General features: G+C 41.7%; 1 protein-coding gene across 3 annotated transcripts in view; it reads right to left on the bottom strand.

The window, feature by feature from the left end:
* Window positions 1-8,739, bottom strand: part of PPA2 (inorganic pyrophosphatase 2) — a 35,017-nt gene extending 26,278 nt beyond the window's left edge. The window contains exons 1-3 of one of the 3 annotated variants that reach the window (XM_051789701.1): window positions 8,581-8,739; window positions 6,773-6,837; window positions 5,089-5,133 (exon numbers count right to left, since the gene is read on the bottom strand). In XM_051789701.1, coding sequence (XP_051645661.1) covers window positions 5,089-5,133; window positions 6,773-6,837; window positions 8,581-8,710 — 240 coding nt within the window. In that variant the 5' untranslated portion in view covers window positions 8,711-8,739. The remainder of the gene's footprint in view (window positions 1-5,088; window positions 5,134-6,772; window positions 6,838-8,580) is intronic. The other 2 variants (XM_051789700.1, XM_051789699.1) reach the window with 2 other exon arrangements.
* Window positions 8,740-14,429: the final 5,690 nt, after the last annotated feature.

Here is a 14,429-nt window from a genome sequence, read left to right as displayed (position 1 = left end):
CATTTCAGCTGAACATCATTTTTAATGTATCATGATATAGTTTTTGCTGAGACAAGCAAAAATGTCTCTCTCACACACAGACAACAGAAATGGGTTTTAATTTTTGAAATAGGAAAACCAGAGAAAGATAAAAAAGATACACAAAACTACTTTGGCACATTTGTACAGCAAGTATCAAGAAAAACAAGCAAAATACAGACTGCTGTACGCAGGTAAACTATTAGTCATCATTCTCTACTCCAAGACTGATGGCCAAAAATAACTGCTAGTTCTGGCTGTACAGATTCTTACAGAAGATAGTTCATTTTGATCAGAGTTTGTCATTAGAAATCTGAATATCAGAAGAGAAAAAAAATAAAAAGACCTTTCTTACACTATTTTTACAATCTGCCTTTCTGGAATGCCCTATACCCGTCTCAAAACCAATTCTTCCTTACCTAACTTTCCCTTTGTTGTTCAACTATTTCCTTTCCCAGTCATTCCAAGTTCCTTAGCTTGTGCACTTGAGGAAAGGGGTTTGAATAAGCATGATTTTGCTCGAGGGTTGCAACCCTTAATGCTGAACTTTGAAGGTTCAGCTAATTTGAAGCAGAAGTGGAGCAACCTCTGTAGAGCGAGGAAAGTGATGAGGGAAAGAGACAACAGAAACTCAGTACAATTTCATAAAATGACAAACATCACCACTTTTTAAGGCCTGATTGTGATTCGCCATCACCTTGCATGACAAGGAGAAAAGATATGCTAAAGTTGACAATTATTTTAGTACTTTTTATAGAAGTGTACTTAAAAAAATCTGAAAGCACTAGATGCAGCTGGTCACTCTTTGTCACAGTGAAGTTCTGAGCTCAGAAGAAAGAGAGAAGAAAAAGCAGCTATCATTTCCTTTTATTTTCTGTCTGCTGATTTGCAGTCTTGCAGGGATTCTCATCAACCATCAACTGAACATGGCAGCATCCACCTGAGGACTAACAAGAATGAGAGTGATAAGCTGCAGTCCAGCAGCAGTGTGAACAAAGGATGATGTTTGAAAGAAAGAAAAAAAAAAGGAAAACAAGAAGGCAAACATGGACTGTCATTAAATATACCCAGAAATAAATGGAGTGGGGTTTCTTTATAAAATGAGTACCCATGTTATAAGCATTCCCAGTGTAACACTTCCTGTAAGGTATTTGCCAATGAAAACAACAAACCAGATGCCAGCAACATCTGGACACCAAATAGACTGTATCTAAATGAGAAGGCAGTGGAACTTTTCCAACATAAATTAACATGCCACATAGCAAAAAAAGGAATGCAGTGAGTGCCCAGCACAAATGCAAAGTGCCTGCAGTCTCTTCATAGTGTACTTCTCTCATGTTATACTGAAAAGGGAATCACAAACACTACACTGGTTTTTACACACAGGTATCTCACTGGTGTCAGGCATATTCTGTGATCACCCAGCTACGGGACACATTCATCTGCAGAACTACAGTGTACAACCATGACATGAATAAAAATGAAACACTGGCTTTCTCAAGTTTAAGGAACCATTTATTTGAAGTTAAGTTTGATCAAATCACTGATGTAACTTTCTCAGTAAACCAACTCTACTCTGGGTAGATTTCAGCTGGACTGCTGAGTGAAGACTACTTCTATTCTCAGTATTTGTCCCTCTACAAGAACACAGAGCAAGGCTGCAGCTAATGGACACATCCTCAGAAAAGAGCTGGGCAAGTTCAAGCATCAGGGTGAAAGATTCACTGATAATCTAAAATTCGGAATACAAATCTCTGACCATATAATGGACGCATTATAGACCAAGTTACATATATTAAAAAAAGGTCTAACATCAGCAAGAACTGTAACAGAGGCTGTAGTTAAGGTAGAATACAAAGTCAGTACAAAGTGTGCACCTGCCCTGCACAGAAAATGATGACAGCTTTTCCTTTCTTAAGAAACATACTGACTTTATCATAAGACAACTCTGACACCAGTTTTGAACACTGTTTGAAGCATAAAGTCTCTATCAGATCACCTATTCAGACAGCATGACCACTCTGATAACCCTTTATATCTCACCTGACTAGTTAATTTATTAGAAATTTCTGCCTCATAGAAGCAACTCAGCTGAAGTTCACAAGGGCATTCCAGCACTGTGCAACCCACAGGATGCAACAAAACAAAAGCTGTCTTGTTTCTTTCTTTCTACCTTTTTTCAGATGCTCTTGTGAGTGTCTGCAAGTTAGAGAACTATAATCTCTACGTGCTTGGACAGATTCCTTACCAGGACGTACACCTGAAATAAAACTTTGTATTCAAGAACACCTGGGTCCTCTGAATGATGTGACACGTGAATACCAAAGATATACAATGACAAGCAGATTAGAAACGCTTTCACTACAGCAGGAAAGCAACATGTCACATTAGTCTTGAAAAGAAAACGATGACCTCTTCAAACCTTCTTCCTGCCAGACATGGAAGACCATATTCAACAATCAGGCTCTGACAGTTTTGACTGTAACCACAGTGGAAATATCCGCTCTTCCAGACAGAGATGTGAAACTTTTGAAACCTTTCACAGAGATTTACTTGGGCAGGAATGGATTCCAAGTGCCTGCAATGCTTAAGGCAATGCAGGAGTTCAGACTGCAAACTGCTAATAATTTTGAGACTGGAGCTGAATATGATTTCTTTCAGCATAGTTTCTCCCTCAAAGTAACTTCTCTCTAGTCTTCAAATGGTCAAAAATCATCTGTGAAAGCAAAAAGTCAGTTGTCAGCAGTGTCTGCAAAGCTAAATTTGGGAAGATCTAAAATGTTATGTGAAATGGTTGCATTATTGAAAACAGTTCCTACAGAAACAGCACGTTTCCCTTAGAACTACAAACAGACTGCAAAACAGTGAGCTGTAGGATGTGCATTCCCCTGCCCCATGACTGCTGAAAGCTGAAACTCCTCTATTTTGAGACTTTCTTTTCTGGCATCAGGAACACCTAGGTCAATTTAAAGTAGATTAGACAGACTGAAGAGACTCTTGCAGAATTATCTTCAGTTTCCACAGCTAGACTGCCATCTGATGAACAGCAGCTCAGCATAATTTAACACACACTCTTAAGAGGGTTTGCCCTTGTCCAGAGTAACAAATAACTGTCACCCTAAAAGCACAAGTTTTAAAGATGTCAGTGTGTTTCCAGGTTAAGAACAAGTATCACCTTTGAATTCTGGTCAAATTCAGTGCAAGGATCAACTGAACATCAGGTATCAATAGCAACCTGTATATCCCTAGACAAGAGGAAGGAGTACAGTGCTTCAAAGATCTTCTGAAATCAGTACATGACAATCAATTCCTGATTTTCCTGTTACACTCTGATTAAGCTATGCTTTCCCTGCATACACACACACAGGGATGCATTTCTCACCAGGCCAAGGCAAAGAGAGCTGCTGAAGAGCCCAGTGTAGAAGAAACTGCTTTCCTGAACACAAAAATTCATCTGTTTTCTCTCTCCTCCCCAACTCCCAAAGATAATGGTGAAAAAGGGTTTTCTAAACTATTTGTTTTCTTGCATCTCACCATCTAAGTAAAGACCAAGAACGTTTGGGAAGCCTGTAGTCTGTGCATTTGCTTACTTGCATCAGAAACCCACTAAGATTGAAATGTACACTTGCCTTTGCTCATTTTCTGTAGCTCTATTAAATCACAGTCCAGAGTTCTCTAACGGGAAGAATTATATGAAGCAGCTCTAGATGCTACACTGTCCCAGAAAGCAAGAGCTGCTCATCCTCACTAGCATTTTCCAGCCACCTCTCCCCAGACTACAAGAAACATGGTTTTCAACAAGCTAACATGCTTCTCACTGCACAGACAAATGCAGTTTTGAACATTTTTAGATGCTGCATAAAACATAGTTGCACCTGGCAGGTATTGTCACAGTATTTATAAGCAGGTAAGAAACAGAATACTTGACTTGCAGCAAGGGCGGTAAATAAGAACTGATGTTGCAAGACAATGATTTTTCAAAAAAGTCAACTGGCACATACTCTTTGTCCTGAATAATTCCTCTTTCAGACATGATTCTACACCTACTAGACTGTACTTAAATGGGCATCAAGCTACAGGAAATCTAAAACACATTACTTAGGTATTGTAGCTTGAATGAATCACAGAGCAAAGGGAGAGGAAATACACAGGGCAGGACTGTGTGGGGACTGTTACACAGCAGAAGAACCAGTGTACCACACACTAGTTGCAAAACTATGAGAACCCAGACAGTTAGAGCAGTTCTTTCACATCGGATGGGTAGTTACAGTTTTGCAATATGACTGGCCGAACAGATATGAGGAGATAAAGCTTGGGACACACACCTACCCACACACATACATACATCATGGCCTTAAAACAGTTTGGTTCATTTTTTTTTCTTTCACATTCTTCTACTAACTTTTAGATGAGCCTGTGCCAGCCAAAGCAGAGCAAAAAGTGTTACATTTTGGAAAAGACACTTGCATAAACAAATCTTGTTTCACAGAAAAAGCTTGAGCAGATCTTCCATGGTTTCTGGGCTTCTGTTAGGCTTAAATTCAGTGCTGGATAATGCTGAACTATTAGCAGATGTGATTTTTCTCCCTTTGGGCTTCCCAGATGAGTAGAGAAAACAACATATCCTCAGTTTTGAGAGGCAGATACTTAGTATAATTTCTGTCCTAACATACTTAGGACTTCTGAAGTTTTGTATATATAACAAAGATTATCCAGAGAGCATAATGAATATTTCATTAATTGAGGTTTAACTGCAAATGTTTCTGAATGCAATAGTAAAAAAGATCTACACATCTACACTGTACTAGTCACAACAAACCTTTGAAAGAGTGGTATAAGTGTTTGCCTTTGAGAACATCTTGATGAATAAAAGAATTCTGACATTTCCGGTCCATTCAAAGAGGAGAATATTAAATCCCTTTAAGCCTTTTCCTCCTAAAAGACTTGCATTTGAAGACATGTCAACTTTATTCACTGAGAGCAAGTTCACTTTGCAGAATAGTGAACTAATGTTGGAAAGGAAATAGACGACACAGTTAAAAAAAAACCCAACCCAAAACTTAGCAGTACCTCAGATCCAGTAGTCTTTGCCCTCTTTGCAGGAATTTCTTTATCCTATAGGGAAAGAGTGAAGTAAAAAAGTGTATCAAGAACATCAGAGAGGAATACTGTATTCACATAACTATAGACAACAGTAGTTTGCAATGCAATTGAAACACTCTTTTTAGAGCATAAAGGTCTAAACTATAACTTTTAAAAGTAAGTACTCAGTTCTGTTTCATTGTGACATTTTAACCTTCAAGATGTTAACAGAAGAAGATAAAAAATGTACATGGATACATCCACCGTCTCCCAACTACTAAGAAATTTAAGCAGCAATTTAGGTCTGTCCTCAACTGATTAAAAACACAGTCATCCTTCTGTACAGTCGAAGAAGAAAAAAAAATCTCAAATAAACAAAACAAGTATGGAAAATAAGGCTGGAGTTATCCATCATAAAGTCCACAAAGCTTAGACCACGGGGTGGAAAGCCTGTAACATACAACTCTTTAAGTCCTCCTCTGACAAAGAAGGTAAAATTAAGGGAGACCTTCACAATGACTCCCCTTCTTGCCACCCCCCACCCTGCCCTGCCCAGGCTCTCTGTGAGATGGAATGCTATTTTCCTGCTCACATACCAAAATGAAAGTCTCTCCACATTGATCAGACACTGCTGTACTCTAATTTAATCTACTGAAAAATTACAGACTATAGCCCACTCCTACAAACTCTAAACTCTGCATATACGAACAGCAAGGTCAACAGAGAATGTGTGATGGAAATGTCCATTGATTTTCCAGCACTAGCACCCACTGAACAGGGCATCTTATAATGACACTCTGAATGACTTATCTCTTCCATTGACTAGCGCTCAGGTCTCCTGATCAAAAAAGGTTTCATTCATATTTTAAATCTCTCAGTTTTAATAATTCACAAGATTGGCTCATCAGTTCAGAAGTCTCCATCTGAACGCCTTAAAACTACTGACCTTTCACATCATTCATATCATCCATAGAGACTCGGCAACAGATCAAGAAAACAGCTAAAACCCTCCCAACCTGTTTGTGTACCAAGCACACCATGATAAGCAAACCCAAACCTAAACTGAAGACTGGCAGTTCTCCCAGCAGTGACAGACAAAACAGGCGTTTCATTATTGCTATAACGAAGCCCCAGGGAGGGTGGCTAACAAGACGTGAAAGTGCTCAGCTGCACCTCACACACTGCCATTCTCCAAAGGTGTGATTACCACTTCTCTCTTGGGCATTAGTGTTGCCTTACAATTATAACGCTCCTTCTGGGAATTAAAGACGTACACCGTAAGTTGCGCAAGCACGTGCTGTACATATACTACAAAGAAACGCACACTTTTAATTGTAGATGCAGAAAACCACCAATTTAAAAAGAGTAGCAACAGAAAATTAATTCAAGCACACATAAACACAGACCTAAACACAGAGAATAATCACAAGGTACAGCGAGGGTTCCTCCTGCCCTCAATCACTTGAGGACTTAGAGAGACACCTAGGCTTGCCTACACAGCAATCATTATGTTTCATTGTAAGGAGAAAATTTGGTGGAATTATTGCGCCTTTATTACATAAGGAATCAGCCTGAGTTAGACTGGTCCTTTCTGGCACAATACATCTCTCCATTGATTATCCAAAAATCTTTGTGTTTCAAATTAATTGTGTTTCAAGGCATAAATACATACCTCTTTAGATGCAGCCAACAGTGGAATGTCATGAAATGGGGAAATATATTTACCATCTGCATTCTCTGAAAGACAGAACAAAGAAGCAGCATCACAAACCTAAAGATGTGCCATACAATGTTGGTGTTGCTAAACATCATGCAGTACAGAAATGTATATATGCTACGATTATGCATTAGTTAAACTTTTCCCGAAGTTTAATTTCAAGTACTAAAAATTAACTTACATGTAGGACAAGGAATTTGATTGTTTTGATAAAGATTCATTAGAATCAATTTTATTGCTTTAGTATTCAACACTATGCTCCTCTTCTGACTACCTGGCAACACAAGCTATGTTAAGATGAAAAGATCCTTTCATTCTCTTTTCTTCTCACTGGCCATACACAACCATTATCAGAGGAAAAAAAAAAAACCAAAGGAACTTCATGTCCATCAGCAATAAATGAATTAATCTAGCAATGTCTAGCAATGTCTCTAGAACAGTGTGATTTCACTGTATTTCTAATAAACTGGGTTTCAGGACCACAAAGAGAAAATCCTCCAACACAGCAGGCCAAAGTTTGATCAAAAGAGTGAGGGATAGGACAATTGTTCAGGCCCTAGATATGAAATACCACAGAAACTGATATTAACTTAAAGGGGGCCCAACTGCACTTCGGCCTTGCTCCCACTCGAGAAAGAAACAAAATTCATTGGAGAGGATGTTTAAGTTTTTCAAACTACTCCACTGAATTTTTTTCAACATACTAAAAGCCCAAGTACCACATAAAACCAGTGCAAACACTAACTCAAACCTCAAGGAATTTCTCCTCTGCTAGTACCTCTATTCACAGTAAAGGAAAAAGTAGACAAGTAACGTCACTTAGCTTTGGACTTAACTTTGACCACCTCAGCAAAGAGAAGTGAATGGAGTTGATCTGCAACTCCTGGAAGCCTCCCAGATGCTTCCCCCAAACAAAACAAGGTTTAGTGCTAGGCTGTTTATTCCCATCAAAGAAAGTGACTTTCCCAGATGAGCTCGCGGGCTGGCAGCCCCAGGGACTGAGCACGAGGCAGCTCTGGCAGGACGCTGCCAACCGGGTACGCGACGCCTCCGCTTCTCCCACACCAGCGGACGTCAGAATTGACTGCTTATAGGTCAATGGACCAAAAACGTACAAAACCACTGCTAGAGATTTGGCACCCAGATAGACAACACTGTTTCAAAAAACCACTGCCAGAGAACTGGCACACAAGCAGACAACATTGTTACGAAAATGGGTAATACTGAACACGGCACACCCTCAGCTCTCAGCGGGCCTTGAAGAGCCTCCTGGAGCGCTGCCCGTGTCTTCGCCGTGCCACTGGCTGGCCCCCCCTCGAGGCCGGAGCCCCACGTTTTGGATGCCAGCCTCCCATCTCAGTGACGTGTATGGAGGGAGGGGGGTGCCCTGGTCACAAGGGACAGGCTGCGCTGTCACACCGCAGAGCCTCCCGTGGCTGTCCCCGGGGTACCACAGCCCCCCGCCCCAGGCTCCCACAACACGGCGGCGCTTCACCCCCGGCGCCCTTCGTCCTCCGGGGCTGGGGAAGGGCACGGCAGAGCCGGGGCTGAGCAGGCCCAGCATCCCCTCCAAAAGCCGGGATCTCCACAGGATCCGCCCCCACACTCTAGAAAACACTGCTCCCTCCCTGCAGCAAGTGGGGTGGCTCACCGAGCCCGATGAGCCTCCGCGGGAGCGGGGACCCGCCGCCGCCTCTCTCCCTCCGTGCGCCCCGCGGGACGGGGAAGGAAGGGGTTTACGGAGCCCGGGGGCTGCTACTTACTAAAGTAGAGGCGGTAATCGGGCGAGTTGGGCCGGCCTCGCTGCTCCGTGCTGTAGCGGGCCATGGCGCCCAGGCGCCCCCACCCCCGCGCCGCCAGCAGCAGCCGCGACAGCCCCCGCGGCGCCCGCATGATGGCGGCGGCCGCCCTCCCCTTCCTGCGGCCGCCGTCGCTGCGCCGGCCCCTGCCCCGCCTGCCCCCGCCGGCACGGAGGCCGCGGGGCCGCCGGGGGCAGGGGGAGCGCCTCAGGCGGAGAGGGAGGCTGTGGGGTGCCCGGCCTCAACGGAGAGCTCCATCGAGTTGAAAATAATAATAATAATAATAATAATAATAATAATAAAAAAACCCCAACCCCTACTTGAGGTTGCAGGTGACCCCCAGCGGGAGCCAGGAAAGCTCGGGCAGGGTCGTACCCCAGCTGTGCCCAGGCTGAGGTGTTCTCAGGCCACCAGCACTGCTACATGGAAGGGGTTGCCAAGAAGATGGAGCCAGGCTCTTCTCCGTGGTGCCAAGCAATGGGACATGAGGCAACGGGCAGAAACTGTTGCACAGGAAATTCTACCTGGATATGGGGAAGAACTTCTTTACTGTTTGGGTGACCGAGCACTGGAACAGGCTGCCCAGAGAGGTTGTGGAGTCTTTCTCACTGAAGATATTCAAGAACTATCTGGATGTAATTCTGTGCAATGTGCAGGGAGGTTGGAGCAGATGACCCACTTCCAAACACCGATTCTGTGATTCTGTGTAAAGTGTGGATGCAAAATTAAGGGTGATGGTAGTAGGGTTGCTATCCCTACCTGAGGCCCACAGCAGTGTGAGGACCCTACCATGCTGCTCCCTAGTTTGTTTGTTTCTTCTTGGCACATGGTTTTATGTCACCCAAGCCAGTTTGTGTCTGCACTGCTTATGGCCGGGCTATTTGCATGGGTTGCCAATGGCAGGTGAATTCTTATATTGAACGCTGCTGATACTTAAACTGGATTCTCATCTGTATTCATGTTGTGCTGGTTTTAAAGCTTAATACCTCTACATATGATCTGATTCCTTTGAATTCCCTTTTCATTGATCTTTGAGGGCAATTTCAAATTAATTTCCTCTGTCGATAAGGGTGATAGTTCTTGGAGTAGTGCTCCTTATTTGTGGATCTTTCAAAAATTCCTGAAAAGGGGCAGATACCACTATTTGCATTTCATCGACGGAGAAAATGAGACAACAACTTTTGTTGTATCATCACTTAAATCCGAAGCCAATTATCTTGTGTATTCACCGTTAAAGGTGGTCAATATTAGCTTTGAATTTTAGCTGTTTCAGTTTGAATTATCTTGAAAGATTTCTGCAGGGTAACTCCATGTTACCCTCATTATTTTATACAGTATTTTAAATGTTACTGGGAATTATTAATTTGCAGCAGAAAGGCTTAGTCTCTTCAATCAGATTTTAACAGCATATAACTACTTCTTCCCATTATTTCTTCCCTCTACTACTTTGGTAGATCAGGAAAGAGTCAGGATTGTATATTCAGCATGTGCAGAAAGGACAAAGAATTATTTTACACTGGAGCAGGAGATTTTCATGATGGCCTCAGTCACTGTTCCCCCATGTACTACATTGAAATATGTTAGTTGCTGTTCTGGATCTTTAAGGAATCTGCATTCTAGTATGTAGATTTTCCATTACAAGAAGGCTCTGGGGAAAAAAAAAAAGCTGTGGTCTTCTCTGATTTGTGCCACTGCTTGCCGTATTTATGACAATAGACTTATCTCCGTGCTATTTTGCAGGCCCATTGCCCACTTCTGCAGAAGCTGCAAAATAGTAGTTCATGTTCCACTAGAGGAGTTGGCATCTTTCTTCACTGAGTTCATCAAATGCAAGGTTATTGGGCTAATCCTCTCCATTTGACATGTAGGGATGAGATTTTTCATAGAATCATAGAATGGCCTGGGTGAAAGGGACCTTAAAGACCATCTAGTTCCACCCCCCCTGTCATGGACAGGGACATCTTTCACCAGACCAGGTTGCTTAGAGCTCCGTCCAACCTGACCTTGAACACTTCCAGGGATAGAGCATCCACAGCTTCTCAATTCCAGTGCCTCATCACCCCCACAGTAAAGAATTTCTTCCTAGTATCTTCCTAATATCTTCCTAACATCTTCCTAATCTAAAGCTACTCTCAGTTTGAAGCCATTCCCCCTTCCCCCTTGTCCTGTCACTACATGGGCTTATAAAAAGTCCCTTTCCATTTTTCTTGTAGGCTCCTTTCAGGTAATAGAAGGTCTCTGAAGTTACTGATATTTTAAGTTTATCAAGAGGGCAAATAATCTGCTTTTCATATGGAATAGTTAAAAAAGGGAAAACCTAGATTTTTTTTCTATTATAATAAAATCTATTCTTACATGCTTTCTTTGAGCTGGCCTGCTGCTGAAATGGGCAAGGTTAAAAGAAAACGTGCCACAGGCCTAGCCTTCCGCCTCTGCTTAGTTCTGAGGAATCTGGATTTCATCTATGGAACGTCAGAACCTTTGAAAATCACTTACTGAGCACGCACACAGTACTTTTACACTTGCAAAGCTAGCAGTTGGGTGCAAGGTTATTGTAGTAGGAGTCCAATATATATTTATTTCCCTATACAAGCTTGAAAGTGAAATACGTTGCAGTGGCCAGGAGTCCCTGTAAGATGCACAGAGTCTGAGCACAGAGTTCTCCATTGCTTTGTGTTGTGAACATGGTCTTACCTAAAGCTCTCTCAATTGTAATGGGAAATGGACTGTGAAGCACTTCATTTTTAATTTATAAAGTATAAACAAGTTTCTGTGCAGGTACTGTTTAGATGCATAGATTGATGCCATCATGTTACCTAGCAGGGGTAGATGATACAGCAGAAAACCACACAGAAACCTTGTTAATGCTGCCAGAGCAGAGAACATGACATTTTAGGACTCTGAGGTATCCAAAATTACCCTACTACTGAAGAAATAATAATGCTTTAAATAGGTTTTACTGTATTTTTCAGTATTGTGCATTATATTACACAGAATATGGCAGAAGTATGCACACAACTCCTCAAGTCATATTTGGGTAAGACAGCTTCCTGATTAGAATAAATCTACCTAACATCCTTGAATCTTTGAAACAGATTAATGTTTTTGTTCCAGTATTTACCTTAAGCAAATTGTCCAGAATTACCAAGTCTTTTACTACCAAGGGATTTTTTCACATTCATTCCCAAGCATTTTACATCCAGATCCTTGTAGTATGATTCCAATTGGGCCAGCAATAGGCATTTATAGGACTGATCCCATTTGTTGACCTTGAAACAGCTCCCACTGAAAAACAATAAAAATATTGCTATTTATTTCAATGCAATTAGAACAAGATCCTTAAGACTTAAGTAGGACTTACATGGTACTTAGGTTTTATGCTTGCCCTCTGCACAGGGGTGAATCTCATTCCAGCAAAATGCCACTGGAGTATAGCAAAAACTCAGCAACAATATAATCATCTAAGCCTGAAGGACATCCTTTCTTTAAAAGTTTGTACTCTGCAGTGTACATTTACATTTATTTTAGATAAATTTTTATATACATACCTATGTATTTTAAAATTAAGGGTTTTGCCCATGAAAATGCTGTGCAAATTAAATACAGAAAACGTATTATAATTTAGACACCCATCCTCCTGAATGAAAATAATTTTCATCTTTTCAGCTAATAAGGCTTTGAAGAATTTCATTAGTACCACTATGTGCTATTTCAGTGCATTCACTCTTGACTGGTGATCACATCATTATCGTTACATTTTGCTGTAATAGAACTTCTATCTCCATGGCTTATAAGACCATTAGTCTGAAGGAATCAATTCCTGCCAGCCTTCTGTTTTGCTGCTATGTGTGTGCAAGAGGCCAGCAGGAGGATAGCCACCCTCCCTGTCCAACCACCTCTGTAGAACAGGTCGCTGCTTGCACTTGCTTACCAGTGTTTCCTTGTTCAGCCATCACCATCTCACCAAGGTGCCGATGGATCAGCTCCTACCGGTGCTCCCTAGATCAGACCAAGACAAGCAAGGCCAGTTGATAGAGAGTTTGGGCTAAGTTAGTCAGGCTGCTTTACAGCCAAAGCAAGTTAAGGAGCATGAACAACTCCTCCTGCAGATCTATGCACTGACAGTCTGCAGCAGGAGGAGGAGGATGAGTTGTGGGAGTCATTGGCACAGCTGGGTCTGGGAAAGGACATCTAGAGAGGATGTCTACACGCAGACTACTCACACACGTATTTGCATTTTGCTCACGGATGTTGCCTGATGGCAACAAAACACTGCATCATCTTGCTAAGAGGAATAATCTTCTATTTCAGTAACTAGAATTAGGTTTGTCAAGTTATGTTACTTTCCCTCCCAATGTGAATAAAAACACAGACTCCTATCCCAAAGAAACTAAGTACCCTGGGTCAGACTGCAAACCCTTTTTTTTTCTAGGGGTGAATTCACTTCAGCAACCCAATTGCTTTAAAGAGACTGATGCTCTGTATTTATGCAAAATTTGGATTTACATTACCATGTTTAGGAAGACGTCAAGTTTACATCCTGGATTTTTCTGAATAAATTGTTTATCTGAGATGTTTGTTTATTTTTTAACCATGCTTTTTGTTTAGGCTCCCCACAATGTATGTTAGGATTCACTTGCCAGACTTAGCTTCTCTGGACCTCTGCCTAGGAAGCGATTTGGCTATCCTGAGGCCAAGACACCATGACTGAGTCACGTTTTGTAGGCTATGGTAATTTTTTTCCTGTTAGACATCTGTATTAAGTTCATTTTAAGCTCTGTGAACGAAGGATTTTCAGCCTACCCTAACTCTCATCAAAACTTGTTTGTGAGTAAAAACTAAAACTTTTTTTTTTTTAAGACTCTTATCTTTGATACCCAAGGCAGCTTCCCCATTACAAAACAGAAATCACGAAATAGTATCTTTTCCTATTCATTCTTTCATTGATTCTTTCATATAAGTGCGTAAACACAAATAAAGAGAGGGGAAAAATGATGTAAAAATACTGTCTGGAAATATGAAGTTTTATTGTGAAGCTGCAAATCTGTAATCATTCAAAATAGGGACTTAAAAGGAAAATCTTGCCTGTTGTTCGTAATAGTTTTTTGGCTCCATTCCCATCTTGATTTGTGAATTGCCAGACATAAGGTTCTCAAAGATTCCTAGAGAAAATATTTCACCTTTGGTAATTTCTACGCCCCCCTATTTTACATCGAAACATAATAAATAATAAAGATCCATCTTCCTGTTCTTTTACCTGTGCCTCGCTCGCTTCCTTGTCTTTCCTTATTAGCTTTGATATCACAGTGCCATCTACTTGATCAACAGAGTCAGTTTATTTTCCTTGGAAAATAACTGTGCAGCTGTAACTGAAGAAATCAAAGGGCTGCTCAGTTTCCTAGCAAGTTCCTTCTCCTTCTCACCTCCTAGCCCTTTCAAAGCAGCACTGCCCTTAGATGTCCGCCTTTGGGAGCTGGCCCAGCTCCGAGACTGTTTCACAGACCTACACAAAGCCCAGCTGGATAGTGACAGATCCACAGGCACTGCAAGGACAATGCAAGCCCTGCCGACCCTTCTCTCAGCATCCCTTCTCCTCTCTGGCAGGTGTTTTGATTTGAGAGACGGGTCCCCCTCTATAGGCAGAAAACGTGTCAGCCTTTTGTACGTGTAAACTGGAGCAGAGGCTTTGTTTGGAGTAAAAAAGCATCACAGCAGTTGGAGAAGATGGATTGCACAGCTTGAAAGGTTGAGCCATCCCTTCTTAGAAATATCAGCAGCCTAGCCTGAGCCCCGGCAGGCATGTACCTTATGAA

The sequence above is a fragment of the Manacus candei genome, unplaced genomic scaffold (genome assembly GCF_025592945.1).
Source record: "Manacus candei isolate 608988 ecotype Guabito, Panama unplaced genomic scaffold, ASM2559294v1 h1tg000028l, whole genome shotgun sequence".
NCBI classification, from domain to species: domain Eukaryota; kingdom Metazoa; phylum Chordata; class Aves; order Passeriformes; family Pipridae; genus Manacus; species Manacus candei.
Note: the sequence above shows the minus strand (reverse complement) of the source record. Positions and strands in the feature narration are given on the sequence as shown.